The 27772-nt window shown below is 58.3% G+C and overlaps 2 protein-coding genes across 7 annotated transcripts in view; one reads left to right on the top strand and one right to left on the bottom strand.

Annotated features, from left to right (window-relative positions):
- Positions 1-423: 423 nt before the first annotated feature.
- Positions 424-13608, top strand: UNC13D (unc-13 homolog D). 2 transcript variants are annotated; one of them, XM_041723811.1, is made up of 32 exons: positions 424-757; positions 1445-1480; positions 1718-1825; positions 1944-2003; positions 2095-2161; positions 2397-2577; positions 2908-2952; positions 3086-3154; positions 3307-3376; positions 3492-3596; positions 3707-3799; positions 3885-3988; positions 5091-5208; positions 5318-5442; positions 5549-5639; positions 5730-5786; positions 5865-5962; positions 6065-6116; positions 6188-6321; positions 6413-6533; positions 6859-7002; positions 7199-7297; positions 7399-7605; positions 7790-7858; positions 8708-8787; positions 10120-10225; positions 10317-10388; positions 10826-10909; positions 11000-11120; positions 11276-11399; positions 11813-12009; positions 12736-13608. In XM_041723811.1, the coding sequence occupies exons 1-32, from the start codon at positions 641-643 to the stop codon at positions 12855-12857; spliced, it is 3276 nt and encodes a 1091-aa protein (XP_041579745.1). In that variant the 5' UTR covers positions 424-640; the 3' UTR covers positions 12858-13608. The 2 variants fall into 2 exon arrangements, with proteins under 2 accessions (XP_041579745.1, XP_041579746.1); XM_041723812.1 differs by lacking the exon at positions 424-757 and adding an exon at positions 808-1303.
- A 955-nt stretch (positions 13609-14563) lies between these two features.
- The window catches only part of UNK (unk zinc finger), a 33557-nt gene continuing 20348 nt past the window's right edge, over positions 14564-27772 (bottom strand). For all 5 annotated transcript variants that reach the window (XM_041724667.1, XM_041724668.1, XM_041724669.1 and 2 more), the window contains 13 exons: positions 27618-27748; positions 27009-27144; positions 26316-26433; positions 25259-25343; positions 23718-23860; positions 23080-23280; positions 22461-22526; positions 21790-21964; positions 20774-20875; positions 20425-20613; positions 17644-17825; positions 16775-17032; positions 14564-16020 (listed from right to left, as the gene is read on the bottom strand). In XM_041724667.1, the coding sequence (XP_041580601.1) occupies positions 15865-16020; positions 16775-17032; positions 17644-17825; positions 20425-20613; positions 20774-20875; positions 21790-21964; positions 22461-22526; positions 23080-23280; positions 23718-23860; positions 25259-25343; positions 26316-26433; positions 27009-27144; positions 27618-27748 (1942 nt within the window). In that variant the 3' untranslated portion in view covers positions 14564-15864. The remainder of the gene's footprint in view (positions 16021-16774; positions 17033-17643; positions 17826-20424; positions 20614-20773; positions 20876-21789; positions 21965-22460; positions 22527-23079; positions 23281-23717; positions 23861-25258; positions 25344-26315; positions 26434-27008; positions 27145-27617; positions 27749-27772) is intronic.

Below are 27772 nucleotides of genomic sequence, written 5' to 3'. Positions count from 1 at the left end.
TGAAGGGAGCACCTCCTGACCGTCCTTGTGGGGGCGGGGGCCGCGGGGCCGGCTCCACCCAGCCCAGCGTGGCTTGGCCCCGTCACCTTGGTGGAATGTCACCCGTGGGGTGGAGCCGGCTGAGCAGCCGGCTGCCTGCTAGGGAGATGCCTCTCTGGAGCCCCACCCTGTGCCCTGCCCACCTCCATCCTAGGTCTGGGGTCCATTCAGGGAAGTCTGGGTGAGAGGCCCCACACACACCCAGGGCGGCCCCCTCAGTCCCTGGCCCAGCTGGGTGCACACAATGGGGCAGGGTGGCAGCCCGGCTGGCCCTGACGCCCCCTGCTGGGGAGCACCAGACACCCCCCACACACACCCCACCCCACCCCGGGCCTCTGGGGGAGGGTGTGGAGGGGCCGGGCCCGCCCACTGTGTCCACCTGCCTCCAGCCCGGTTTAGTTCCTCCCAGGATCCCAGCCAGGGAGGGAGGAAGGTGCAGGCCTCGGGGTGGTGAAACCCTGACCGGAACCCCCCACCTGCCCGCCCCCACCCCTCGCCGGCGCAGGGTGGCACCGGTGCTCTTTGCATAATCCTGTGGCTTCGCTATCTTCCCCCGAGGCAGCTCCGGCAGGGCAGGGCAGGGCAGGGCAGAGCGGCCACCATGGCGACACTCCTCTCCCACCCCCAGCGGCGCCCTCCCCTCTTACGCCAGGCCATCAAGATAAGGCGCCGCAGGGTCAGAGATCTGCAGGATCCCCTGGGCCGACCCGCTCAGGAGGTAGGAGTGACCTCGGCGAGGAGAGAGCGGCCAGGGTGGGGCTGCGCGGCTCCGCGGCTCGGGGCGCGCTGGGCTGGAGGACCCGGGCCGCTCCCGGCAGGGCCTCCTGGCTGGCAGGCCGAGGTCGGCCACGTGAGCTCGGGGCCCTTCGGGGTCTCAGGGCTGGGGTCCCAGCCTCTCTGAGCCCCCTGTGGAGGGGCCTCCTGCCCTCCGGTCTTCCGGCCCCAGGGGCGCTGGCTCCATCAGCCTGCGAGTGTCCCCGCCGCTGCGCTGCCTGGGGTCGGCCGAGCAGCCCCCAGGCCGGCTTGGCATGACCCCCCGTCTCCCACCTCCACTGCTGGGCCTCACTTCCGCTGGGGTGCGGAGCGTGGCGGCCCGATAAGCAGCGCTGCTTCCTCTGGGGAAGGAAGGGAGGTTGGGGCCGCGGGTGTCGAGAGCTCAGGCTGCTGGGGCCGCTGAGCGCCCATGGACCTCAGCCACGGCGGGCCAGGGCACGGGCAAGGCGGCCCGGGGGCTGGACTCCCAGGAGGCCTGCTGTGGGAACAGGTGCGCAGCACTGGGGGCTGGGGGGCCGGGAAGTAGGGGGCCCCGCGCCCCGGCGTGGCCTGCTCCGTGAGGAGCCGTTTCTGCGGCCTGAGGCCTGCTCCAGGCCTCGGGGACACCTTGTCTTTTCACCTTTCTCCCCAGATCGAGCCGCCATCCCATCACCTCTCCCCGGAGGAGGTAAGAATGGGAGCGGCGGGGGGGCACAGGGACACACTCCTGGGCTACTGGCCAAGGCTGATGGCAGCAGCAGCGGGGGGGGCACATCCGGGTCTTAAACCCTGCACCCCCTGCACATTGCGGGCGCCTCGTCCCAGCTTTGGGTGTGCAGTGTTGGTGCTGGGGTGGCCAGTGGGGCTCCCCTTGCTGTGGGCAGACAGGGCTTCCTGAGGTGACCCTGCTCCTGCTGTGTCTCAGCGGGCCCTGCTCTATGAGGAAACTCTCTACACCATCCTGCACCGCCTGGGGCAGCCTGAGCCCAACCATGTGCGGGAGGCCTCCGAGCTGCTGCAGTACCTGCAGGAGGTGAGTCCAGCCCGCCCTCCGCCCGCCGTCCTGCAGCCCGGACCCGGGAGTCCTCTCTCTCTTGCCCGCCCAGTCACCCCTGCCCTGTGCCCCCAGCTTCTCTACTCCTACCCCCCAGGCCTTCCATATGGGACCCGAGGAGCACCAGCAGATGCTGCAGCAGGTCCAGAAACTTGAGGTAACCCTGGTCCGGGACCATCCTAGGCTAGGACAGGGGCTGAGAAGCCCAGCTCCCTCTGGGACTCAGGTTGACCCTTCCATCCTTCTAGAAGCCAATATTTTGTCTGAAGGCAACAGTGAAACAAGCCAAGGGCATTCTGGGCAAAGATGTCAGTGGTGAGTATGGGGGGGCAGGGGCCCCGAGAGCCTTCTTCCCAGTCCTCCTTCCCTCCGTTAGTCTGTCCAGAATTCAGCTGGGACTCCCATCTCCCAGATGTCCCCTGGGGCTCACCCTGGTGCAGCTGGTCCCAGGCCCTTCGAGTCTGGGTTGGGGAGGGTCTCTGCCCCTGAGACTGGGGTGATGAGGGAGCCCAGCCTACACCCTGAGGCTTGTCCTTCCCCTCCTCCTCAGGATTCAGTGACCCCTACTGCCTGCTGGGAATTGAGCAGGGGGTGGGTGCGCCAGAGGGCAGCCCTGGGTCCCGGCATCGGCAGAAGGCTGTGGTGAGGCACACGATCCCCGAGGAGCAGACCCACCGCACCCAGGTCATCACCCAGACCCTCAACCCCGTCTGGGAGGAGACCTTCATTCTGTACGTGGCCCTTGCCCCAGCCCCTGTCCCTTCCATGAGCTCAACGGGACTTCCTGGCTCAGGGGACCGGAGGAGGGGCCTGCTCACTAGGCCAGGGACACAGAGGAGGCCAGACGGGACAGAGCCGTGGCACAAACACCCTGTGCTGGCAGGCGGTGGAGGGTTGGGCACGGCTGGGTTGATGGTGGGCGGTGGGCCCAAGCCTTACCTAAGGGGAGGGAGGGGAGTTTGCAAGGAGGGGCTCAGACTGGACAGTGGATTAGTGGGGGCGGGAGCTTTGGGGGACAGGGGACAGGCTCTGGTCACAGCCACGTCCTTTTCTCCCTGTAGGGAGTTTGAGAACATAAGCAACTCGAGCTTCCATCTGGACATGTGGTGAGGGGCCTGCCCTACCCGTTGGGGCCAGAGAGAGAAGGGGGGAGCGGAGCCTGGCAGATCCTCCCCCGCCGAGGGCGCCCAGGACCCCCTCTCCATCTCCTGCTCCAACCTTGCCCCCCCACGCCCCCAGGGACCTGGACACCGTGGAGTCCGTCAGACAGAAGCTCGGGGAGCTCACAGACCTGCATGGGCTGCGGAGGTGAACGTGGGCGCTTCCTGCCCTTCCCATGCCTGCGGGTCGCTTGCTGGGCTGCAGGCTCTGGCCAGGCCCCAGGGCCGTGGGAAGGGGACAGACCCCAGCCTGACCCCCGTGCCTTGCCCCATCCGTCTCACGGCCCCTGCCCTGAACAGGATCTTTAAGGAGGCGCGGAAGGACAAAGGCCAGGACGATTTTCTGGGGAATGTGGTTGTGAGGCTACAGGTGAGTGGGGTCAGGAAACGGGTTCGTGAGGGGCTCAAGGGAGGGGTTTTGGGTCCACACCAAGCAGAGCCTGGGGTCTGCCTCCCATTGCCTCTCTGCCCTCCTGGCCTGCCAGGATCTGCGCTGCCGGGAGGATCAGTGGTACCCTCTGGAGCCGCGCACGGAAACCTACCCAGACCGGGGCCAGTGCCACCTCCAGTTCCAGCTCATCCACAAGCGGGTAGGCCTGGGCCCAGGACCAGGGGTCTTCCAGCGGCCTGCCTGGGCCAGGTGGATGGGCCATGCCGGGGATGGGGTCGTCTCCTCACGGCCACGCTGGCCCTGTCACAGAGAGCCACTGTGGCCAGCCGCTCCCAGCCCAGCTACTCGGTGCATCTTCACCTGCTCCAGCAGCTTGTGTCCCATGAGGTCACCCAGCACCAGGTACTGGCCTCCCAGGGCTGGGGGGTGGGGAGGGGGCACAGGGCCTGCCTGCCAGGTCCTGACACCCTTCTTCCTGCCCCCTCAGGCAGGGAGTACCTCCTGGGATGGGTCGCTGAGTCCCCAGGCTGCCACCATCCTCTTTCTCCACGCAACGCAGAAGGACCTGTCCGACTTCCACCAGTCCATGGCGTGAGTGCCCCTGGGAGGGTTGCCTGGGTCGTGGGGGGTTTGGGGGGGCTCTAGCCTCTCCCTCCCTGCCTGTCCTCCTAGAAGCTGGCACGCCAAACCCCCTAACCCTTGAGAGATTTCTGTTTGGCCCTAACTGTGTGTTTTAAGTTTTGAGTCAGTTGCCAACTTTTAAAAATCTGGAGATTGTCCATACAGACTCGCACCCCCAGCTTCCCGTGTACCCTAAGCGCTGTCGTTTTGCTGGGCTGCAGCTGGTCACGGCAGAGCGCATGGCCTCCCCAGCCCCTCACAGCTGCCATGGGCTCAGAGGCCCCCCCCGACACCCTCTGAGACCTCCTGTGCCTCTGAACTTGCTACCCCTGCCGCAGACCAGACGGCAGCCTTCCTCCTCAGCTCCATTGCTGTGGGGTCAACAGATTAGTGTGCCGCATTAGCAAACCTGTGTCGAGGGCCCGTCATGTCCCCAGGGCTGTAATAGGTTGTGGGGATGTGTCTCAGGTGAGGGGCACACAGCTGGGGTCATACCAGGTGGAATGAGAGCAGACGCTGCCCTGGGCCACGGCTGACACTTGGCATTGAGTGGGGGGTGGACAGAGGCTGGGAGGACGAGGCCTGTAGGACCATGGGCAGGTGGGTGTCCCCAGATTGTTGGGGGGAGGGGGAAGTGCTGGACGCAGGAGCAGGTACCCACAGTGAGGGCCCACTGCCATGTGCCAGGGGCAGCCAGGCTGCTCTCTCCCCCGTCCTCCGTCATGGTCCCACTCGGGTCTCATCTCCTCTTGGTCGTCACCATCTTCAAATGTCCCCTGAACTGTCTAAAGGGGAGTCCCAGTGGATGTTTGCCCGTGCGCTTGAAGGCTCCAGTCTGCACATCTGATTTTTCAAAAGGAGCAAGAAATCCTAAATTTTCAAATCACAAATATCCCCCAATTTGAGAGGTAGATGATTCATTTACATGTCTGAAAAGCACCTTGACGAGGGTGATGGGGGTCCACGGGCGGCCTGCGGGGCGGGGCGTCTTGCTGTCCCCCCCAGGACCGGTGAGCTAGCGGGAAGGGAGAGGCCCCACCGGGCTGGGCTGAGGGCCCCCCGTGTGCCGCAGGCAGTGGCTGGCCTACAGTCGTCTGTACCAGAGCCTGGAGTTCCCGAGCAGCTGCCTCCTGCACCCCATCACCAGCATCGAGTACCAGTGGATCCAGGGCCGGCTCAAGGCGGAACAGGTGGGCAGCGGGCTGCGGAGTGAGGAGCGGTGTTGGGCGGGCGGGGCTCGGGGAGCAGGAAGGCCGCGCGGGGCCCCTCACGCTGCTCCCCACTCTGTCCGGCCCGCAGCTGGAGGAGCTGGCCACCTCGTTCAGCAACCTGCTGGCCTACGGCCTCTCCCTCATCCGGAGGTTCCGGTCTGTTTTCCCCCTGTCTGTGTCCGACTCCCCAGCCCGGCTGCAGTCTCTTCTCAGGTTGGCGACTAGCCCTCCCCCTTCCTCGGTGGGGTCAGGGAACAACCGGGGCACCTGCCAGGGCCAGGAGTAGAGGCATCCTGGACACAGCTGTCTGTCTCCACAGGGTCCTCGTACAGATGTGCAAGATGAAGGCCTTTGGAGAACTGTGCCAGGACAGCGCCCCACTGCCCCACCTGGTGACCGAAGCGCTGAAGGTACGGGACTCACCCAGGGGTGGGGGGGGGACGAGGAGGGCAGGTGCCTGAGCCTGGCAGCGCTCCCTGCTCACGCCCCTCTGCCTGCAGACTGGCACCGTCGAGTGGTTCCACCTGAAGCAGCAGCACCACCAGCCCATGGTGCAGGTGAGGGGGCTTGGGCAGCACGGGGGGCGGGGTGCTTGCTCCCTGCAGCCCTGCTCAGTGCCCCTCTGTCCCTGCCAGGGCATGCTGGAGGCAGGCCAGGCCCTGCTGAGCCTGGTGCAGGACATCATAGTCGACCTACGCCAGTGCCAGCACACATGGAACAAGATCTTCCAGAAGTGAGCAGGTGGCAGGGTTGGGAGGTCACGGCAGGGGCTCAGAACGGGACCAGAAGGACCCCTGTGTGGGCCACCAGGTCACACCCGTTGCCTTCCTTCCAGTACCCTCAAGGTCGACCTCTTCTCCATGGCTTTCCTGGAGCTGCAGTGGCTGGTGAGTCTCTCCCTGGGCCTTTGCCCTCTCCCCTGGCTCTGGAACCCTGTCCCCACGCCTTCCCCCTGCAGGTGGCCAAGAGGGTGCAGGACCACACGGCGGTGGTGGCGGGCAACCCTGTGTCCCCAGAGATGGGCGAGAGTCTATTCCAGCTCTATGTCAGCCTCAAGGAGCTCTGCCAGCTGGGTCCGGCCCCCGCAGAGAGGTGGGCAGTGGGCCTTCAGCTCGAGAGAAGGGGGCACGGAGGGTCTGTGCTGGCCCCGGCACCCCCCAGGCTGAGCCCCCACTCTCTCCAGAGATGGTGTCCAGGCCCTGGATGGCTTTCACCGCTGGTTCCAGCCCGCCATCCCCTCCTGGTTGCAGAAGACTTACAATGTGGCCTTGGCGAGGGTGCAGCGCGCCGTGCAGATGGACGAGGTGGGGGCGGGGCCTGAGACGGGGCGGGGTTCGGGGCTCTGTTTGCACCTCTAGGACTCACCAATGCTGGTGACCAGCCCTTGAGGCCCGTTGTGTGTAAAACACTGCCTCCTGATATCCTTGGTTTAGACTGTGGCTTTCCTTTACAGACTCTGATCTTTGCAGCCTGGGGGGCTGGGTGGAGCCTTGCGTGTACCCCTTGAGTCCCCTGCCCACCCCCACTTGCTGGTGGTAGCTCTGAATGCCTGCGGAAGGAAGTTGGGGAGGGAGGAGACTAATTGGCAAGCCCTGAGGCCTCCTATCCGCATGCTCCCCCATGCCCTAGCTGGTGCCCCTGGGTGAGCTGACCAAGCACAGCACGTCAGCCGTGGACCTGTCCACCTGCTTCGCCCAGATCAGCCACACTGCCCGGCAGCTGGACTGGCCCGACCCGGAGGAGGCCTTCATGATCACTGTCAAGTTTGTGGAGGTGCAGGGTCTTCATGGGTCTTCCCCCACCTTTCCAGGACAGCTTCATTTGACTTACCCTTTTTCTCCCAAGCTCTTGCCCTAGCAACCTCCAAAGGCCTAGGTCTTAAACCCCCAAGTCACTGAGATTTCCGTGGCTCCCCGCATCAGCCTCCCCTGGGGCTCCCCCCACCTTGATCATCCTCTCCCCACCCCAGGATACCTGCCGGCTGGCTCTGGTGTACTGCAGCCTTATAAAGGCCCGGGCCCGTGAGCTCTCCGCAGGCCAGAAGGACCAGGGCCAGGCCGCCAACATGGTAAGGGCCAGACCTGGATGTTGGGCCTGAGTGGGCACAGGGAGGGCCAGTCCCGGCAAGCTCATGACACTCTGCGTCCCTGTGCCCATGCCTGCCTTCAGCTGTGCGTGGTGGTGAATGACATGGAGCAGCTGCGGCTGGTGATCGGCAGGCTGCCCACCCAGCTGGCGTGGGAGGCCGTGGAGCAGCGAGTAGGGGCTGTGCTGGAGCAGGGGCAGCTGCAGAACACGCTGCACGCCCAGCTGCAGGGCGCGCTGGCTGGGCTGGGCCATGAGATCCGCACTGGCGTCCGCACTCTGGCTAAGCAGGTACCTTGTGCAATTCACAGTGACCTCCCCCTGCCCCCCATCTTCGGTCTGAAGCATCCTCAGCAGGACCTGGGCTGATGTCCAGCCCCTGCCCCTTCCTGAACCTAAATCAGCCTCCAGGTGACCTCACCCTGTCCCTGGGACTCATGCCCTGGCCATCCCCCACACTGTTTTGTGTCCCCAGCTGGAGGCGGGCATTGCCAAGCACATCCAGAAACTCGTGGACGTCAAGGAGTCTGTCCTGCCTGAGGATGTGAGTGGCCCTCCCTGCTCACTTTTGCCAAAGGGGCTTAGGGTGGCAGAGATAAGTCTCCCAGACTCAGCAGGAAATGTCCCCTCCTGAACCTCAGTTTCCTCCTTGGACGCAAGGGGGCAGCGTGGGCCATTCCCCTGGCTCTCCCAGCAGCCGAAGGGACTGCGGTGGGGGAGGGCTTGGCCTGGGGTGTATGGATCAACCAGCGAAACTCACAGAACCCCCTGCCTTCCTAGAGCTTACGTGCTGGCAGGGGAGGCGGAGAGCTAGAACCATAGCGTGAGGACCACTCCACCTGTGTGTGCGCCCAGGCGCATGCTAGGTAGTAAGAACCAGAGAAAATGAAAATATTTGTATCTATTGTATTTTTTTTAAGATTTATTTATTTATTTATTCACGAGAGACACAGAGAGAGAGAGGCAGAGACATAGACAGAGAGAGAAGCAGGCTCCTCACAGAGAACCCGATGTGGGACTCGAACCCCTAACCGGGATCACGCCCTGAGCCGAAGGAAGACGCTCAATCACTGAGTCACCCAGGCATCCCTGTAGTTTTTTTTTTAAGATAGTTTTAGATAGTGGCTAGCGAAGGCCTTCCCCGGAGGGTGACCGCTGAGACGAGACCTAAAGGGAGCCAGAGAGGAGCCCTGAGGATTTCTAGGGGGGCGCACAGCAGGGGCCTGGCAGTGGGGGCTACGGAGGAGCCGGGAGGCCGGGGCCGACCACAGGCAGGGCTCAGCTCTGGCACACGTTCTGAAGGGAGCAGGCAAAAGCTCCGGCCCTGTCTCCTCTTCCGGGTGGGGCCATGGGAAGGGGCCAGAGCCAGACTGCCGCCCACCGCTCTCCGCAGGCCATTCTGCCTCTGATGAAGTTTCTGGAGGTGAAGCTCTGCTACATGAATACCAACTTGGTGCAGGAGAACTTCAGCAGGTCTGCAGCAGCCTCCTGCCCTGTGGCGCCCTTCCCTTCCACCTGCCCCTCCTTCCCGGCCTCAGCATCCATTTTCAGGGGAGGAGGCAACCGGCCTCTGCTTAAATGCTCACTCCTAGGGACGGGGAGCTCACTACCTCACACACCTGCCCATTTCCCTTTAGGCTGAGCAGAAAGCTGCCAATCCTTTCTCCCTTAGCCCTGGGCTATCTGTGGGGCTTTGCCGACTGCAGTTCTACTCTCCTAACATCACAGGCCACTGGTGTTCCTGTCTCAGGACCCAAAGGAACTTCTAGTTAGGCTCTCTCTTAAAGCAGGGGCCCAGCACACCGGGCGCAGGACTAGAACTCAAAGGTGTGGGCTTTGGCCCACCTGGATTCAGACTGTAGCTTTGCTGCTGCTCGGTGGGCCGATGGAGCAGATTACTCAAGTTTTCCATGCAGATGATCATTGTTCTGACCTCTTACGAGGACCAAGTGAGTCACATGGGGTGCCGAGCCCAGCGCCTGTGCAAAGGAAGTGGTCGGTGACAAGCGGCAGAATGATGACCGTGGGTCCTCCCCGGGGATCTGGGCTCTGAGGCTGCTGCCCCTCCCCCTGGAGGTCCACTCCCAGGGGCGCAGCGGGGCCCGAGGGAGCCCAGCGTCCTTATTTCTCAGGCCACAACATGCCGTTTGTTCAGCTAACACAGTTAAACCTCCATTATAGGGACTCGACTCACTGCTGTCTCAAAAGGCGTTAGAATATTGCCTGGTGCGTAATCAGCACTCAGATATGCTGAACACATGAACTACCTTTCGAATGACCTTCCTTATTCTTACTTACACAATTCAGCTGTTTTTTTTTCTTTTTGTACTTAACTGCCTGACTCTACTTTGACATGTGAAATTTCAGTTATTTCAGGTAGTAGGTCGCTACCTTTTTCTCCCCAGGAGAGTAGGTGCTTATCCATGTTGAAATCCTATTCCTTCTGGCCAATCCCATATTGAATCAGGATTCGGTCACTGGGGGACCAGCCTCCCCACCGCACCTTGTTTGTTGGGGTTTGATAATCCTACTGAGGAAGATTCTTTGCTAGGTTGTGAGACACATTGCTTGGGACTGGCCCCATCTGCCCCCCTCCTTGTCCTGCTTCCTTCAGGAGACCAGCCCTCCCTCCCTACACTCCTGCCTACAGCCCTGGTCCCAGCCTTACCTGAGTAACAGGTGGAAGTGGAGGGTGGGGTAGGGAGGACCTGGGGGTGGGGCTGGGCCCCTTTCTCAGGAGTGTCTCTGCTTCCTCCTCTTCCATCCTCCTGTCCTGTGACTGGCATCCCTCTGCCCTCACCCCAGCCTTCTGACCCTGCTCTGGACCCACACGCTCACCGTGCTGGTGGATGTGGCTGCCTCCCAGCGGAGCTGCCCCCTTGCCTCTAGCAGACTGAAGATTGCGTTGCAGGTAATAAGAGCAGTGACAACAAATAAAAACCCTAGTGGGAGATGACAAATAATAACCCCGGTGGGGTCACCTTGGATGTCTCATCCCCTAGAATCTGGAGATCTGCTTCTATGCGGAGGGCTGCGGCCTGCCACCTGCGGCGCTGCACACAGTCACCTTCCAGGTGGGGGTCTTTGGTGAGCTGGTGGGGTGGGGGGAGCCCGCCTTTCTGTGTCCTGTGTCCCGTATTAGCTACATAATTTACAGGGCCCAGCACAAAAAGAAAATGTGGGCCCCTTTTCCAAAAATTATTAAAAATTTAAAGACAGCAACGGCAGAGCATTAAACCAAACATAAGGCTCTTCAGGCACGGTGAGGGGGTGGCCGTGCCATGGTAAGGGTGGCCACCCTCGAGGGCCATCGCGTCCGTGCCGGGGCAGGCCTGCCGTCCTGAGGGTGCGTTCCCCAGGTGAGCATCCGGGGCACCCGGTGCTTTCTGTATCAAATTGCTGTTGGCTGAATCAAACCCTCTGGGCTGCGTGTTCCCGAAGGGGAAGGGCGGCCCCGGGCTGCGGTGGAGAACGGCAGTTCGCGGGACTGCTCGGCTATGCCTGTTCGCAGGCTCTGCAGAGGGACCTGGAGCTGCAGGCAGCTTCCAGCCGGGAGCTCATCCAGAAGTACTACTGCAGCCGCATCCAGCAGCAGGTGAGGCCCCTTCCCCGCAGTCACTCCGGGCGCCCCTGGAGCCCCCCACCCTGCCCCACACTGCCCACGTGCGCCCCCCACCCCCCGCAGGCAGAAACCGCCTCCGAGGAGCTGGGGGCTGTCACGGTCAAGGCCTCCTACCGCGCCTCGGAGCAGAAGCTGCGGGTGGAACTGCTCAGCGCCTCCAGCCTGCTGCCCCTGGACTCCAATGGTGAGTGCAGGCCGCCCCCTCCCTGGAGCGCAGGCTGCGCTTCCCTCACGCTGCCAGGAGGGGGCGGTGCTGCCAGCAGGGCACAGCCGCAGGCGCCGGGAACTAGGGGCCGGGAGCTGGGAGAGCCTTGGCCCCGTCACCTGCCCACTTGCCAGGCTCCAGCGACCCCTTCGTCCAGCTGACCTTGGAGCCCAGGCACGAGTTCCCCGAGCTGGCCCCCCGGGAGACCCAGAGGCACAAGAAGGAGCTTCACCCTCTGTTTGATGAGACGTTTGAATTGTGAGTGGGTGCCTACCCTTGCCACCCTTCCCCAGCCCTGGACTTCCTTCAGACCTGCTCCTCCCACCTGAGGCCAAGGGGCACCTGGAACAGGGGCTTGCAGGGACCCAGGAGGAGGAGTAGGACCGGGGACAGGAAGTCCACCTGTAGGACTTAGAGGCTTGCTTCCAGGAACGAGCCTGTTCCCGAGGTCCTCTGTTCCCCAAGACAGGAGGGTCTTGGTTTAAAGTAGCAGGCCAGTCAGAGGAGGCGTCCGACGTAGCACATGCCCACTGAGCACTGACGGCGATCCTAATCCCCACCTGCCATCAGCCGTGGCCCGTCCTCTAGGACCAGCAGTGAACCGTGCATGGGGGTGGGTGACAGTGACCATGTAGGGGGCAGGCAGCTGAGCCCCACTCTGTCCCCCTCAGCCTGGTGCCTGCTGAGCCGTGCCAGAAGGACGGAGCGTGCCTCCTGCTCACGGTGCTGGACCATGACACGCTGGGGGCTGACGACTTGGAAGGGGAGGCCTTTCTGCCCCTATGCTCGGTGCCAGGCCTGACTGGGACCAAGGAGCCTGGCGAGGTGCCTCAGATCCGCCTGCCCCTCACCTACCCCGCACTCAACGGTAGGCCTGAGCCCCAGGGCAGTGGGGCTTCGGGTGCAGGGCCTGGCCCAGCACTGGGGTGCAGGGAAGGGGCAGCCCACGAAAGCCGGTGGCCCCTAGGGAAGTGAATGAAGTTGAGATCAGAGAAATCCCTTCTTGGATGCAGAAGCCAGTGGAGTCAGTGTGGTGGCTTGTGTTGCTGAGTAGATCTCAGTCTAATGCAGAGACCAGTGAAATTTGTTAGGCCATGTGTGGTGTGGCTCTCTTCAGTGGGGGGCAGGTCACCAGTTTACCTGGGGAGAGACTGGGTCTCCGCCTGGGGGGCACAGGCCAAACATTCTCTGGGCCGGATAATAATAGGTCACATGTCTGAGTACTTATCCAAGGCCACTCTTAAACACTTGACACGTTAACTCCCAATCCTACAACCACCAACCATGGCAGGTACTATTATTCCTATCTTACAGATGAGTAAACTGAGGCACAATGAGGTTAACTAGCTAGTCTCAGGTCTAGGTAATGGTTGCAACCTGAGATGCGCCTCAGCCTCTTCCAGTGCAAATGGGGTCAGTGTCTGTGCCAGAGCAGTCATGCCAAAGACAGTGAGGTGTCTTGTCTTAACCGTCAGGCTGTCTTGTGAGCTTGGCTGGTGTGTGTCCACTCGTTTCCAGTTTCCAGGATGGCTGGAGAATGGGGCACTGTCTCCTCCTGCTGCAGCCTGACCCCCCAACACGCCTCTCTTCACAGGGGATCCCATCCTGCAGCTGTTGGAGAGCCGAAAGGGTGATCGGGAGGCCCAGGTGTTTGTGAGGCTGCGGCGGCAGCGAGCCAAGCAGGCCTCCCAGCATGCCCCAAGGCCAGGGCGGTAGCAGTGGAGGTTAAAGATGGGGTTGGGGTTGGGTGCCCAGTAGGGACGGGCTTTCCTGAGAGCTCTGGGTTCTCTCCACCATAGCGTAGCCCAGAAGGACCCCACAAGTCTGGGGAACCCCAGTGTGTGGAAGGCCCAGCACAAAGATCATCTCTGGCCCTCCTGCCAGAGCAGGGGCCCGTGGTGCTGGTGCAGGGGCCCCATTAGTATTTATATTCCCTCCTTTCTGCCCTCAGCATTCTCTACCAAACCCCAGCACCAGGTGGAGGGGGCAGCTGTCTGCAGCTCTCACCCCTGCTTCCCTCTAGAAGCTGCTCTGGCAGAGACCTCTCAGCCATCTGTTTCCGGCATATCTATTCCAGTCACTGGGGTGGGGGCTCGGCTCCCTTGGGCCTATCCTTTAGCACCCCTACCTTGGTTCACTGGGGCTAGGGCTACAGCACAAAGCCTCCTGGGGGAGGGAGGGGACCCTGCCAAAGACGAGGCTACAGCTGCCCTGGTGGGGAGGGCGGCAGCTCTAATGAAGGGAGCCTGGCTCCTCTCCTGGGGCAGCTGCCAGTACCCTGGCTAAGGAGCCTAGAGCCAAGGACCTTCTGGCTCTGAAGAGGTGAAAGCTGGCAGGGAATGCGGCTGGCATGGAGGGGCAGAAGCAGAAAAGACAGCTTGGCCAGCCATGTCTACTGAGGACACCTCCTCCCTGGGACAGTACCTGCCACTTAGGAACTTTCTTAACAAAAATAAAAAACCAAAAACATGTCAGTGTCCTGTAAGGAACTGTACTGTTGGCCTGCATCAGGGCCCAGAAGATCACAATCAGGCCATGCCAACTGCCTCCTCAGCCCCCGGGAGACCTTGAGCTGCCCCCACCTGTGGCCTGCCCCCCCCCCCCCCCCCGTCATCTCCCCATGTTACAAAGCAGGTGGTGTGTAACTGATGCACAAGCAGGGCTTCAAACATTTCTAGGCATGGCAGTTTGTGGGTGTTGCCTGGCACTCCAAGGGGGGAACACCAGGAGTGTGGGTCTCCCAGGAGTGCAGGCTGAGTGGCTGTTCTAAGGCTTAAAGGAGCAGGGTCCCGGCCTTGCCTGGATTGGCGGGGGGGGGGGGGGGGGGTGACCCCTGTATTGAGAGTCACAGAGCCCAAGGCCAGGTTGTCATTCTAGCTGGCCCTCTGAGCCTGCCCAAGTGCGACAGGGGAAGGCGTCAGACGAGATCATCTCCAAGGCTCCTTTCAGTTTCTGAACCTGAGCCCCATACAGAGCCCACTCGGGGCATTTTCTCACAGCTACCTATTAAGCCGGGTAAGAGCAGCTGAAGGAGGTGGCTCAAAGGTGGAGACCTTCCTCCTTCCTTCTAGTGCCTTTATGAGAGGGCAGTAAGTCTGTTTCTCTGGGAAACAACTTTGGAAAAACAAGTAAATGGGTCCCAGCAGAGTCCCAAGCCCTAGGAGGTCTGTGTCCAAGACTAAAGGTGCCAGCAGGCCTGAGTCAGAGAGCACTTGAGCTCTGTGTAGGGGCCTGGAGCCACCTGGGGGCTTGAAGGTGGCTTTAGCCGCCTAGCCACAGCTTGGGTGGGGACACAAGCTCTTTCCATGGCCCAGGTGGGCTGGGGCCTAGGCTGGGAGGGCCAAGCTGGCTCACCCAAGTCTTTCAGAGGCCCTTACTTGGAGCCCTATTCTCCCTCACCCCCCATGTAAACAGGCTACCACTGTAAGTTCATATTTTATTTCCAATAGGTTTGGAGCTTTGTTGATTTTTGCATTTTTGTAAAAAAAAGTTTTCACTTAATTCATTGAAAGCCCTTTCGTGCTGAGCCCAAGGGGGAGCCTGGGCCAGGCCAGACCCTTCACAGCCCTCTTGCTCCCATCCCCAGACCCCCAGCGCTGGGAGCAGGGTGGCTTCCCTCCACCTGCTCTGCCCTCCCGCCCCCGCTGCATCTTTCTGTACAGAACAATTTTTAAAATGGAAGCTAAGACACAATATACATTGGACAGGCACGCACACACATGTATACAGGCGTCCGCTCCAAAGGGCAGGACGTCAGCTGCACTCAGAGAGCACCAAGGAATGCATACGGAGCCCCTCCCATGAGGAGGGCAGGGCTTAAGCCCCACCTTGGTCCTCAGTCTGCAGCTCCTCCCCACCCATTGCCTTGCTAGCTGCCAGAGGGAGGGAGGGGAAAGGGGGGAAGCTGACAGCAGCTGGGGGGTTAGGAAGAGGGCAGTGCCAGTCTGGTTGGGGGTCCTGGGGCCAGGGAGGCTGCTCTGGGGGCCCGGAGGGAGGGGACTGAGGCGGACCCCTGGCCTCAGGAACCTGAGGGGTAGAACACCCAGGCCTTGCCCCCTCCAGGAGCTTCAAGGGCCCAGGGTTGGGAGTGGGGCTGGCCTCTGCAGCTTTGGCCTGCCAGCCCCAGACTAAATATACATTTGGTAAACCTAGGAGCTAGGCCAGCTTAGACCCCAGCACAGCCACCTCCTCAAGCCTCACAACTGGGAAGCAGGTCTGTTCCCGGGATGTCCACATCCCTGGCTCTCACCCTGGCCTGGGGAGGTGCAGTGAACAGGGCCTGCCCTGAAGGCTGGGTCCCTCCCCTTGGCCCCTTCCAGCTTTCTGCTTGGGCCCCAGGAAGAAGTTAAAACTAGTTAGTTTTCCTACATTAAAAAGAGACAGAAACACATCCCCTGCCAAAAGGCCGGTGGGCAATGAAGGGACTTTGTCTCTGCAATGGAAAAGGAGAGAGTGGGCAAGGGGAGGGCTGCAAAATAGTTTCTTTTAAAAAGTGCTTGGTAAGTCTGTTTTAAAGTGTGTGTCTATATCTATGTACAGATATACACACAGACACTGTTCACACACTGCTGCCCACGCATACCTGCACACGTACAGAAATGTATACATATACAGAATCATATACATATACATACATACATACATACATACATACATATATATATATACTTTAAAAAGTCCTAGGTAAGAAGATCTGAGCCAGGCCGGGGCCGGGCCTGCAGGGTCACGACTGGAGGGTGTGGGCCCGGCTGGGCTGGCAGACGGGGCACTCGCTGCCCTCGGCACAGAGCTCACACAGCACGGCGTGTTGGCACGGCAGCACCGCTCGGTTCTGCTCCTGACACTTAAGGCATTTCACCGACTGCATGTGGAACACGGCCTGCGGTGGGAGGGGATACCGTGATCACTGGCCTGGCCCAGCACTGGAGCCAGCAGCTCTCTCAACATTCACTTCAGTCCCCCTGGCATGAGAAAACTAAGGCACAGAGTTCAGCAGCATGCTCGCAGGACCCAGGCAAGCAAGTGAGAGCTGGAGTTCAGGCTGTTGCCCTCAAGACTCTCAAGGTCTGCTTCTGGCCCCCCTGGGGAGAACAGAGGGCCAGGGTGACTCCACAGGCTCCTACCCTGACAGACTCTTCCTCTCACAAAGCCTCTGCCCCTGCTTCATTTGATCTAACAGTGTCCCTTGGTCCCCAAAAGAGAACAGTGGGGCCTGGCTGCAAATGCCCAGTGAAGGAAAGAACGCACTTTCTACTGTGCCATGCTCCCCAGACATCCAGCCGGGCACCTAAGAATGCAGACAAAGTAGCCCTGGGGACCTAACTGTTCTGGAATGCCTACTGGTATGTGCAGAGCTCAGAGGAGAAGCACTTCGATGCCACTGAAGGCCCAGGCCTAGTGATGCAGCTTGGGTCAGCCCAACCCAGAACTGTGGGGGGCAGGGGGCACTGACGCCTCTCCATCTCCACTATGCCCACCTCTAGGAGGGCAGGATCTTGTGTCAGTCCAGCAGGTAGGTAGAGGCTCTCAGGAGGGTGGCTGTCCCTGGAGCAGTATGGACCCAGCAGAGCCCAAGTACTGGCTGAGGCTACTCTATACCCCCACCCAGCACTCCCTTAACCTCCCAGGCTGACCTTGTCCACTTGCTCCAGGTGGGCCCGCAGCTGCTTCTGGAGGGAGTAAAGGGTAGAGAGCGAGAGGGCCTCCAGGTCAGAGAAGGTGGGTAGGGCCTGCGGGTCCGGACCCGAGTGAAGCCGCTCCAGCTCTTCCTGTAGCTTCTTAACCTGACCCTCCAGTGCATCCCGCTGCTCCCGGGCCAGCTCGCACTCGGCACCTGCTGCACTGGCCCGCTCACCGGCCTCCTCTGCCTCCTTCTTCCAGGCATCACAAGCCTGTGGGCCCAACACACAGCACCTCATCGTGATGGCCCCCTGCCCCCGGTCCCCCCTGCAAGTGCCTCTCTGGGAGCCTGTGTGGGCCACTTGTGGCTGCAGGGGCTGCTCGGGAGCTGGGTCAGCTGCCTGGGGAGGGAGGAGGCGGACACTGCCTGCAGAGAAGAGAGATTTCAGGACCTGCCAGAGACTCTCTAGGCAGGGAATAGGGCTGAGCCCAACACAGCAGGGCAGCACCTGGCAGAGCTGCATGTGCTGCTGGCCAGCACCTGCAGGAGCAGCCAGGCTGCACCTGGCCAGAGGAGCCATCTCAGAACCTAGAACCTTGGACCTGGAGCCCTGGAGAGTCAGGGCTTCTGAGGAAAGGCCAGCAGTGCTGTGGAACCAAATCAAATAAGCAACTCAGTGGGAATTCTGGGCTGGGGACACTAGGCTCCCCAGGGTCATGACTGGCAAAGCGAGTGTTTCCACAGGAGAAGAGAGTGAGAGTTTCTGCTCTGTCCTCTAGGACCCCCCCACCCTTGCACCCCTGTGCCTGCTCTGTCTGAGACAGGCTCAGGCTGCATGCCACCCAGACCCTGGGAAGGCGAGTGGCTATGGCGACCCAGTACCTGCTTAGCTTGCTTCCAGGACTCCTCCCACTGCTTGATGGTGCCATTAGCTTCTTCGAGCTCTTGCCGCAGCCGGGCCAGCTCAGCAGCCCCTGGCCCTGACAGGAAGGCAGGGGAAGTGCCTGGGGAGAAGCTACCAGAGGCAAAATGCTCCCAGATGCTGCTATTCATCCCGTTCAGACCTGCCTCAGGAAAGGGAGGAATGTGAGAGCTCTGGAGGGCTTTCAGGCCTGGGCCCAGGCCATGGTCCTGTCCACTTTTGTTTGGCGGCTTCAAGGGGCTAGCTGTGTAAGGCTTCTGCCATGTCAGGCTGGGGCCTCTCCCAGGTATGTAGGGCCCAAAGATGCATCAGACCTACCCAAGCACGACCTGCCACTCAACATTTGGCACTTAGGGATGGCTGGGTGGCTCAGCGGCTGAGCATCTGCCTTTGGCTCAGATCTGGGGATCAAGTCCCCCATTGGACTTCCTGCAGGAAGCCTGCTTCTCTTTCTGCCTAGGTCTCTGCCTCTCTCTCTCATGAATAAATAAATAAATCTTAACAAAAAATATTTTTTTTTAAATTTGGCACTTAGCTTCTGAGGCTTAGCATCCTCATCTGAAAAGTGAGGTTGCCATCACTTGCCTCACAGGGTGATTCAGGGGCTTCAGAAGTACTGCAGGAAAGCAATCTGTAGAGAGAGCAATTTGTGACTATGAGCTAACTTTCAGCCTAGAGGGAGGAGCACCTTCTTGCACCTGCTGTAAGGCTTGGGAGGAGAGTCAGGGGCAAAATGCAGGCTAGAGCTTCAGATGGAGGTACAGCTGGAACAAGAGGAGTTCAGGGAGCCCTGGGTTCATTCCCCTTGTTTTATGCTAAGGAAACAGATAAAACGTGTTGCTAAGAATCACACAAACAGTAGGGGCGCCTGGGTGGCTCAGTCGGTTGGGGTTCCAACTCTTGGTTTTGGCTCAGGTCGTGATCTCAGGGTCATGTGAATCGAGCCCTATGTCAGGCGGCTTGAGTTTCTCCCTCTGCCCCTTCTCCACACACTCACTCACATGCATGCGCTCTCTCTCTCTCTAATAAATAAATAAATCTTAAAAAAAAAAAAATCACACAAACAGTAAATAGTGGAGCCAATATACAGTCAGGATATCTGACTCCAAGGGCTTACACTTTTTGATGAGCTAAGCTGCATGCTCCTCCAACCATGCACTTGCTCAGTCTTTCTTTTTTTAAATATTTTACTTATTTATTCATGAGACACACACAGAGAGAGACAGAGACATGGCAGTGGGAGAAGCAGGCTCCACATAGGGAGCCCGATGTGGGACTCGATCCTGGGTCTCCAGGATCACACCCTGGGCTGAAGGCGGCACTGAACTGCTGCCCCACACTTATTATTCTAATAATTTCTTTCTCATTCCCTTCCCAACTAATCCAGCCAGGATATTCCAGAACCTTCCAAGCAATACAAGTGCACCTGAAGTATGAGAGACGTCATCCTGTGTGGAGAGCCTGAGATGTGCGCTATCTATGAGCCTACAAGCCCGGTCTCAGAGATGGGAATTCAGAACCAATATAACACCATCCCAGCAACAAGCTCTTCCCATGGACCTCTCCTCCACAATTCAGGTGGCATTTCCTCTCTTGGAAGAGAGCCACTTCCTCTCCTGATCATCTCCAGGTCAGATGACCTCTATTATTCTGAATCACAAACCCAGGCCTCTGACTCCACACAAGAGTGACAGTCCCTAAGTATGCTCTAATGTCTGTGCACCTCTGCCTCCCTCCCTGCCAGCTGGACCTGTTGAACTCACAGTGTATCTAAAAGCTTCTGCTCAGTAACTACATAGAGAAGGAATGAATGTGGGGTCAGTAAGAAGGTCTAGGGTCAAGACGCTTCCAGAACATGAGCAAGTCAGACAAATGTAACAGAAAGCATCTGAAGCTGACAAAAATCAACATAAAAAGGCAATGGCCACCTTCAAAACTGGAAAGATGCTAAGAAATCTCGAGTGAGATTAGGGAGCTCCCAAACCTGGTCAGAATGTCAAAGGCTCAGAGGCTTAGGCTCAGTGTGACCAGGAACCCCAGAACCCTGGGGGGAGGTTACTCCTGACCTCCTCCCAACAGCTTCTGGTTGGGGGATGGACTAAGCAGAGCAGCTGCTGTTTGAGAGGTGGCAGGCTGGGCCCAAGTGTTACGTCAGTGAATATTCACAGTGGCCGCCCATGAGAGGGTACCCTGCCTGAGCTGGTGGAGCCTGTGGCTCTCCACACCCTGCTTCTAACTAGGATTTGATGTGCCCTCTGGAACCCACAATCCACACCATTCTAACTCTGTGTACAGCAAACAGCCTTTGGAGTTACAGCTGGGCAACCCTGAGCCTGTTCAGATCCTTCCTTTCACCTCTTGTGAAGCTGGCTGTTTTGAGTCCCCCGTGCAGAGTTCAAGGTGACAGGAAGAACTGGCACCTAGGCCCCTGTGCCTGAGGCCACTACACACTGGCCCCTGTGCCCAACACTTCACTCTTGTCACTCCGTTTAAGCCTCACCACTGTCTTACAAAGAGGATGCTGCCATTACACAAACTTCAAGCAGAGAAAACTAAGAGAGGCTAAATTGCTTGTCTAGGCTTACCCAGCTAAGGGAAACCTGAGAGAGAGCCCGACCCACCTCTAAGCCATGAGCCCCTTACTTCAGCTTCTACTCTGCATTGCATCTGGCTATGGCCAGATGCACTTTCGAAAAGCCCAGATTTTGCCCCAGATCTCAGAGACATAAAACCCCTCTTACCCAAAGATCCATGTGATGCTGAGGTCCCCAAAAATGTGTTTTCCGACTGGCTCAGGTGGCCCTGGGGCTGCTGCAGGAAATGTGAGGACAGGCTGACAGGAGGGGATGGGGATGCTGAGTGGAAGGAAGCAGAACTGCCCAAGGAGCCAGGGATGTTCACGGGTGCAGAGCTCTGCAGCAAACTGCCACCTGTAAGAGAGGCCCCAGAGGGCCCAGTGAGGGCAGGGCAAGCTACACGGGGCAGGGGACAGCTCATCTGTACCACCACCACCACCACCACCCACCTCCCCCGGCCAGGCTGGACCCCTAGGAGCCCGCCCTCATGCACTGCCCGCCCACTGCCCAGTACCAATTGTGATGCTGCCTGGGTGGGGCACCGTGCTGTTATCGAAAGTCTTCTCTAGGGCAGCCACCCCAAACTCGTTCAGGTCCAAGTCATCCAAGGCAGACTCTGAGGATAGAGAGATTGGGGTATGAGCCTCCTTGCCTCCCAAGGGACCACACAAACCTGAGGTTCCAGGTCTTGCCTCCAGGACCCACCTGCCCTCTACTGCCTCCTCTTCATGCTCAGTCCCACTAGACCCATGCTCTCAAGCCTCTGCCTGTTGGGCTGCTCCTCTGCCAACACAGATGCCCTGCACTGTCTGCCTTGCCAAGTCCAGCTCAAATGGCTCTCTTTTCCGAAGCCTTCACTGATACTTCCGGGGGACCCAATGCAGGGTCTCTGAATCTGATGGAGATCTTATCTTGTCTCCTTTTGTTACAGCTCATGTCTCATCCCCGAGTTCTCTAGGGAAAAGCAAGTCTCTCAGCCCTCAGGGGGTAGTGTACGTAGTAGGTGCTCAACAAATATCCACTGCCCTCTGCTGAACTAGACTGCGAGATTGGGAACAAAGTCCCTCCCTGAGGGCAGGAACACTCTGTCTCCATCTCTTAATATCCCAGTGCTTAAAACACAATCTGGCACGAAGTGGCACCCATAAATGGCCGCTGAAAGAGACAGTGGCTTCTAATAACCAGGAACTCTTGAGGACAGTTGGGCAGGTTGTTCACTTGAGAGAATGAGTGAGGCCTGAATGACCTATGCCATGGAATGAGACTACACTTGTCCAGAGGAAGAGGGATCTCTTTCTAATTTGCACAACAGAGCAAACTGGAGGGCTACTTTGCTATAAGGGGTAATCCTGGCGCTACACTTTGGGCTCATTTTCCCTTTAGCTCAAAGGGCTCAGAGTGCCCACCCTCTGACTCTCCCAAGATAAACTGACAGGTGATAAGTACACTGGTTTGAATCTCACTCCAGAGACCTAGTTTCTCTAACTACAGGTCCAGTCCTGGACTTGGCAACAGAAATGGCCTAATTACCTATGACTGACTCTACCGTATCGCTGGTGGGATAGAAGGGCAGAGCATTTGCATTCATGCCAGGGACGCTGCTGGTGCCGGCAGGGCTAGGAGGAGTAGCTGCCAGGCTGGAGGTGATACTAGAAGAGATGCTTGAGGTCAGGGGGCTGCCCACGGGAAGGATGCCCAGCATGTCCTGCAACGAGAGAGGAGGAGAGGCAATGGGATGCCTGCTTATGGAGGCCATGGCCAGCAGCTGGAGATGGAGGCTGGGAGGAGGGGCAGAGGGAAATGGTGCATCCCAGCTCTCATACAGATAACCCCATCCCCAGACAGGACCCCACCCTCTTGACACCTTGTTGAGAGGCTGGAGTTGGAGAGCTGTGGCTTGCAGGCTGCAGGGCCCACTCACCCTGAAGTCCTGCAGTAGGGAAGGGAGAAGTCAGTCCAGTGCTGAGCAGAGTATAGGTGCTCAAGAAATATATATTTTTTGACTGATGACTGAGTCCAGGAGGTAAGGGGTTCCAGGGCCTGACCCCACTCTCTCTGGATTTGGAGCTGGGACCACACTTTAGTCCTGCCCTCAGTTTGTGGGGAAAGCAGTGGCCCCACTCCCTGAAGCCTGAGATTCTGGGCCTATCCTGTCCATAGCTAGTACCAGAAGGGAAGGAAGGGGGCTGAGAGCTGTATACCTGTTTGGGCTGAAGGAGAGGCTGCTCTTGACTCCTGGGCTCTAGTGAGTGGGGTTTTAACTTGGCCTGAGAGAAAGAGAAGTCAGGGAGCAAAAAATCAATGTGATGCTTGGGAGTCCAGGAGTCCTCCCAAACCACCCACCTGCCATGGCCCACTGAGGCTGAAGGCATGTGTCCCACGATTCCCCTCCAAACACACACACTGGACTCCCTCTCCACCCCTACTCCTTTACCTACCCTAGGAACCAAGGGAGCCGTTCTCTCCCCACTGGGGACTCCAAGCCTCAGGTAAGTACAATTAGAGATTCTCTGTCCTGCTCCCCAAGGCCCTGTCACTCCATCAAGGCAGCATAGGGCAGGGAAAAGACTGGCTATGGCGTCAGAAGACTGAGATAGTCTCTGTGACAGAGGTGCCTGGCCATGCTAACCTTCCTGTCTTCATTTGTAAAATCCGGATAGCCTCACTCACTCTGCTTAGTGTCGAAGAGGCTATGACAGGGCTTCCTAGCTCCCAATCATGTTCCCTCCCCAAAGCTGGGGCAAGATTGCCCTCCAGGGCTCCTCCTGTCCCATGCAGGGAGAAGGCTAACCTCACTGAGGTTCCCCTTGCAGCCCTTACCTGGCATTTAAAATTTTTCAGGTACTCAGCTCCCACCTGGTCTTCCCTCTCAAAGCCAGGAGCCTTCTTATAGCTGCCAGGGGCGAGGCCAGACTCCCCAGGGAAGACAATGCCTTCCAGGTTTGGGGGCTTCCTGATGGAGCCCGGGGGGGAGCCGCAGAGATTAGATGGGCTTCCTAGATTGCTGTTTCTACAGAGGAGCTGCAGAAAAGAAAGGGAGTAGCTTGGTGTGCAAAATGTGGGCTGCGGCACAGCCCATCCTCCATCCCTTCCTCAGGAAAAGTCTTCAACAGGGCTCAGTTCTATTTTCATCTGCCAATGGGCAGCAACTACCATGCAGAGACCCCGAACCTCATGAGGAAATGACCGGGGGGGGGGGGGGGGGGGTGTGTGGCAGAAGGCTCGTGTCCCTTCTACCAGCTGTACCCAGGCTGACCAATGCAGGCTCTGGGTTTACTCCCCAACCCGCCCCAAGCAGATTTTGACAGAAAAACCCGGAGGCAGAAAGGGCAGAACCCTTTGGCCTGAAGCAAAATATGAGGGCCCAAGCACTGGCTGTGAGGGAACTGGGGGACTCAGAGGCAGGCACTGAACTCCTGGCTAGCTGGAGCCCACCCACTCCCTGGACGGGCACGTACAGTGCTGAGGTCAGGGGCATGCGGGCTGGAAGGGCTCACGGGCACCGAGTCTCCGGCAGCAGATGGCATGTACAAGACAGGACCCGGCTGAGTGGGGCTTGACACGGTTGAGGAAGGCTGTAGATCGTCACTGAGGGGTGGCTCTGCAAGAGACAGGGTCAGGGTGTCAGCAGGCTCCTGTGTCAGCTCTATCCCTCCAAAAACACATCTGGGTCTTTTTCTAAGGAGAGCATGCACCCCCCGTGCACAAAGGGAAGGCTCCTACCTTCCTTTTGTTAATATTACATACTGTGCACTTACTTTGTGCCAGGCAATTTATATTAACTGTGAATCTTCACAATGACTAGAAGATACAAAATATTGTAGTCTACATTCTACTGGTAAGGAAACTGGGGCTCAGAGAGGTAAGGTTAGTCTCCCTAGGTGTTGGAGCTAGGAAACAGGAGACCTGGGATCTGAACTACTCCAAAGCCTGAGCCATTAATTACTCCTCCATGTGGCCCAGCTGCCCCTGGCTGGGGATGACCTCCGTGCCAAGAATACACTCCCCACTCTAAGGGCCCTCAGTGTACTTTTCACTCTAATCTCAGAGGTAAGGCCTGGCCCTGAAAAGAGGTGAAGGACAATCAGAGCAGTGGCTTGTGGTGGCCACAGGTTTTAACTCGATCCCCATCTCTGAGATGGGCAGTGGTGGTCTGGAGTGCAGTGGAAGCACTGACAGCCACGCTGTCTGACACAGCAGCTATGAGCCACATGCAGCTACGAGGGGCTGGTTGGAACTGAAACGTGCTGTACCTAATTCAAGTGTACAACAAATTTCAAAGACTTAGTCTGGGGGGATAAAAAAGTAAAATATAGATTTTTATACTATTTTTGAAATGATATTTTATACTGAATTAACTAAAAATATACTGTAAAAATTTAGCCTTTTTTAACATGGTTACTTACTATACATGGTTACTATAAAGTCTAAAATGACATAAGGAGGGCAGCCCGGGTGGCTCAGCGGTTTAGCACCACCTTCGGCCCAGGGCGTGATCCTAGAGACCCGGGATCGAGTGCCACGTTGGGCTCCCTGCATAGAGCCTGCTTCTCTCTCTGCCTGTGTCTCTGCCTCTCTCTTTCTCTCTCATGAATAAATAGATACAATCTTTAAAAAAAAAAAAATGACATAAGGAGGGCTGCAGTACATTTTCATGGAACAGCTCTGCTCTCAGCAGGATGGAACACCGTGTTCTATTAGTGATGTCGGTCATGGATGTAGCATGGTGTGGCTGCTGAGATCTGCCTACTTGGCTCTGGGAGGGTGCCTCACCCTGCCTGGGCCTGTGAGTGCCTGACTAGGGTCCTGCTCTCTGTCTCAGGACCTTGGAAGCTCCAGGGCTTTGAGGCCAGTTCCAGGGGGTATATGCAGGGGGGGACTGGAACTTCCAGTGAGGACAGAGCCTGCTGCTGGCTGGCAAATGAGAGGTCACTCCTCTGACTGAGCCTGAGCAGAGGGTGAGGGGAGGAGGGTGGAGAGGGCAATGGAAATAGCATACGTTCTACGTGGGCGAAGGCGCAGAAAGGTCCTCGGGGACAGCTGCCTGACTGCTGCATGTCGTTGCACTTGGTGGATTTATAGATCTGGAGGGCAGAACAGAGGCAGGTCAAGCTTAGGCAGAGAGGGACAGGCAGGCCTTCAACATGAAAGGATGAGTTTAGTAACTATTTCTCCTCCCAATTCCACATCATTTCCCTAAGTCTCTATGTATTCACTTCTTATTCAAACTCCTGAAGCAGATAGGGCCACCCCCATGCCAAGGACACCCTCCCTTCTGGAGTCACAGATTCAACCAGTCCTTTGGCCCTCACAAGGGATCTTTTCGATGCTGTTACTCCACTCAGGGTCTTGTCCAGGGCTATGACCTCTAAATGCCCCTTTGGGCATTAAGAAAGTCAAGATCACAGGCAGCACCCACCCACCAGGGGGCACCTTGGGTTGGGATCTATGTCTAACTTTCCATCCTGCTATCTGTAACCCACATAAGGTGACCTCTGTCCATATGTCTATCTCAAGATGTCCTAGCCTCCATGGTCCCATAGGTCAGGACAGCATGTGTCTCTTTATACCCTATACCAGATCTTAGATCACTGACGTGGCCCAAGGCTACAGCATAGGGCCAGTGGGCTGGGAAAATACAATAGAGAGGTTGCAGGTACCATCAACTCTGATCTGAAACACAAAAAAAGGGCTCTCTTATTTTTTAAATCCTGAGGTCACTGGATTGTAAGCACCATGAGTGTGCTTTACAAAGCCCAGAATGGCCAGGTCACTATGCCCAGTCCATATCTTCCCTGTCAGGAGGCCAGGGAGATACAAAATTGGGAGCAGGGGGCTGCTCAATGACTATGGGCTCAGAACCAGGCAAGTGACCAAATTAGGGTACAGGGCTTCTTTAGGCACTGCCTGGGTGGGGGCCTCTTCCAGAACAGTGTCAATGTCAGTTCTGCCCACATCTGCCCAGGCCTTCCTTTACTTCTTCCTTGCTTCCCAAAAAGGGCATGTTAAGCCACCCACAGAACTCATAGGGCCCCAGCCCCTGCTCCAACACCCACCTCTGGGTGGAACTGCTGCTCCGTGCGGGTGTGACAGTACTGGCAGGCATCTCCGTTCTCACACTTGCCAGGGTCTCCCCACTCATCCCCATGTTTTACGTTGGGACACGGAGATGACCTGGTCCAATTACATGGTGGGGTCAGAGGGATATAGGAGAGGGAGAGAGTAGGAGCTGGGAAATGCCAACTAGGTGCCTGTACAGGGCCCTCTTTGGTCTCCCTGCTTCACAGGGCCAGGCTCACAAAGAGAAAAGATGAGCTGCTGAGCGAGAGCCTTACTGGGGCCAGAAGCTAGACTCTGCTTCTGTGGAGCAGCGTGGCTGTATCAGCAAGAACACATTCTGTCCCCTTCCACCAGGTCCTCACACCAAGCACTTTGCAGCCCCACAACAGCCAAACCATACTTCCCGTACAATGGCTTGCCCCAGCAGTCACCCCTGAGGATCAGAACTGGAGGGGCCTTAGAAATCATCTGACCCAAGATCCTCATTTCATGCCAGGGGAGGATCCCAGAGGACTCCCCGTCATTCAGCTATGCTGACCATCCCCTCCCTTTGTACCTGGGCCCTACAACCCTATAATCCCCAGGGCTGGCTTCCCTGCCTCCCTGCGAGCACACTAGAAGCAGCCCCCACCATGATCCATTCCTTCCCACCCCTCCCTCCCATGACTGGCCTGCCTGGGCCAAAGGACCTGTATTTGTGTTTCCGGGGGCTCCGCCGCCGGTCCTTGCTGTTGTGGTAGTAGGGACAGGCATAGCCCTGGCGGCACAACCTCGGGGGCTTCTTGCATGGCTCCGTCTTATAGTTCCCCAGCACATAAGCGGTCTCTACACAGAGGGGTCAGAGGCAAGGGTCAGGCAGGTAGGGCAGAAGAAGCCACTTAGGAAGGAGTCCAGGAGCTCAGGCCACCTCCTCACGTGCCAACACCAAGACTGAGACCCAAGAGAATCAAAACACTGTCCCTCACTAGGCTCACAGGGTAACACAGGGCAACTCAGGAGGGTCAAGCGCAGGTGTATATAAACATACCTAAGTACGCTTGTGGGAAAGCCCCCTGAGGAAGTTGGGGAGCACCTGGACTGATCAGAGCAGGGCAAGGTGTGTCTGGGGAAACTTGCCAGAAGTGCCCCCAGACGAAAGGGCTGTGGTTGGAAGAAAGCTGGGATGAAGAAGTGGTGGCTCTGGCTAGAGAATGCAGTAGGTGGTGGTGAGCCAAATCCTTAGGGTAGCTATGGGCAGGAGTGGAGAGAGGACACAGCTAGCAGGAGGGAAGCATGGCCATTTGTGGGGCCACCTTTACCTTGCCACCGTGGCTCCTCACTGAGGATTTTTTCTATCATGGCGTGGCTTGCAGCCCCAGCCGTCTGGCCCTCTATGCTGCCCTCTACTGTGGTCTGGCCGTTCTGCAAGGCCTCCATCGCCTGGAGCTCTCTGAGAGGATAGGAGAGGACAGAA

The sequence above is a fragment of the Vulpes lagopus genome, chromosome 12, assembly GCF_018345385.1.
Source record: "Vulpes lagopus strain Blue_001 chromosome 12, ASM1834538v1, whole genome shotgun sequence".
NCBI classification, from domain to species: Eukaryota; Metazoa; Chordata; class Mammalia; order Carnivora; family Canidae; genus Vulpes; species Vulpes lagopus.
This window is presented reverse-complemented; position numbering and strand designations above follow the sequence as displayed.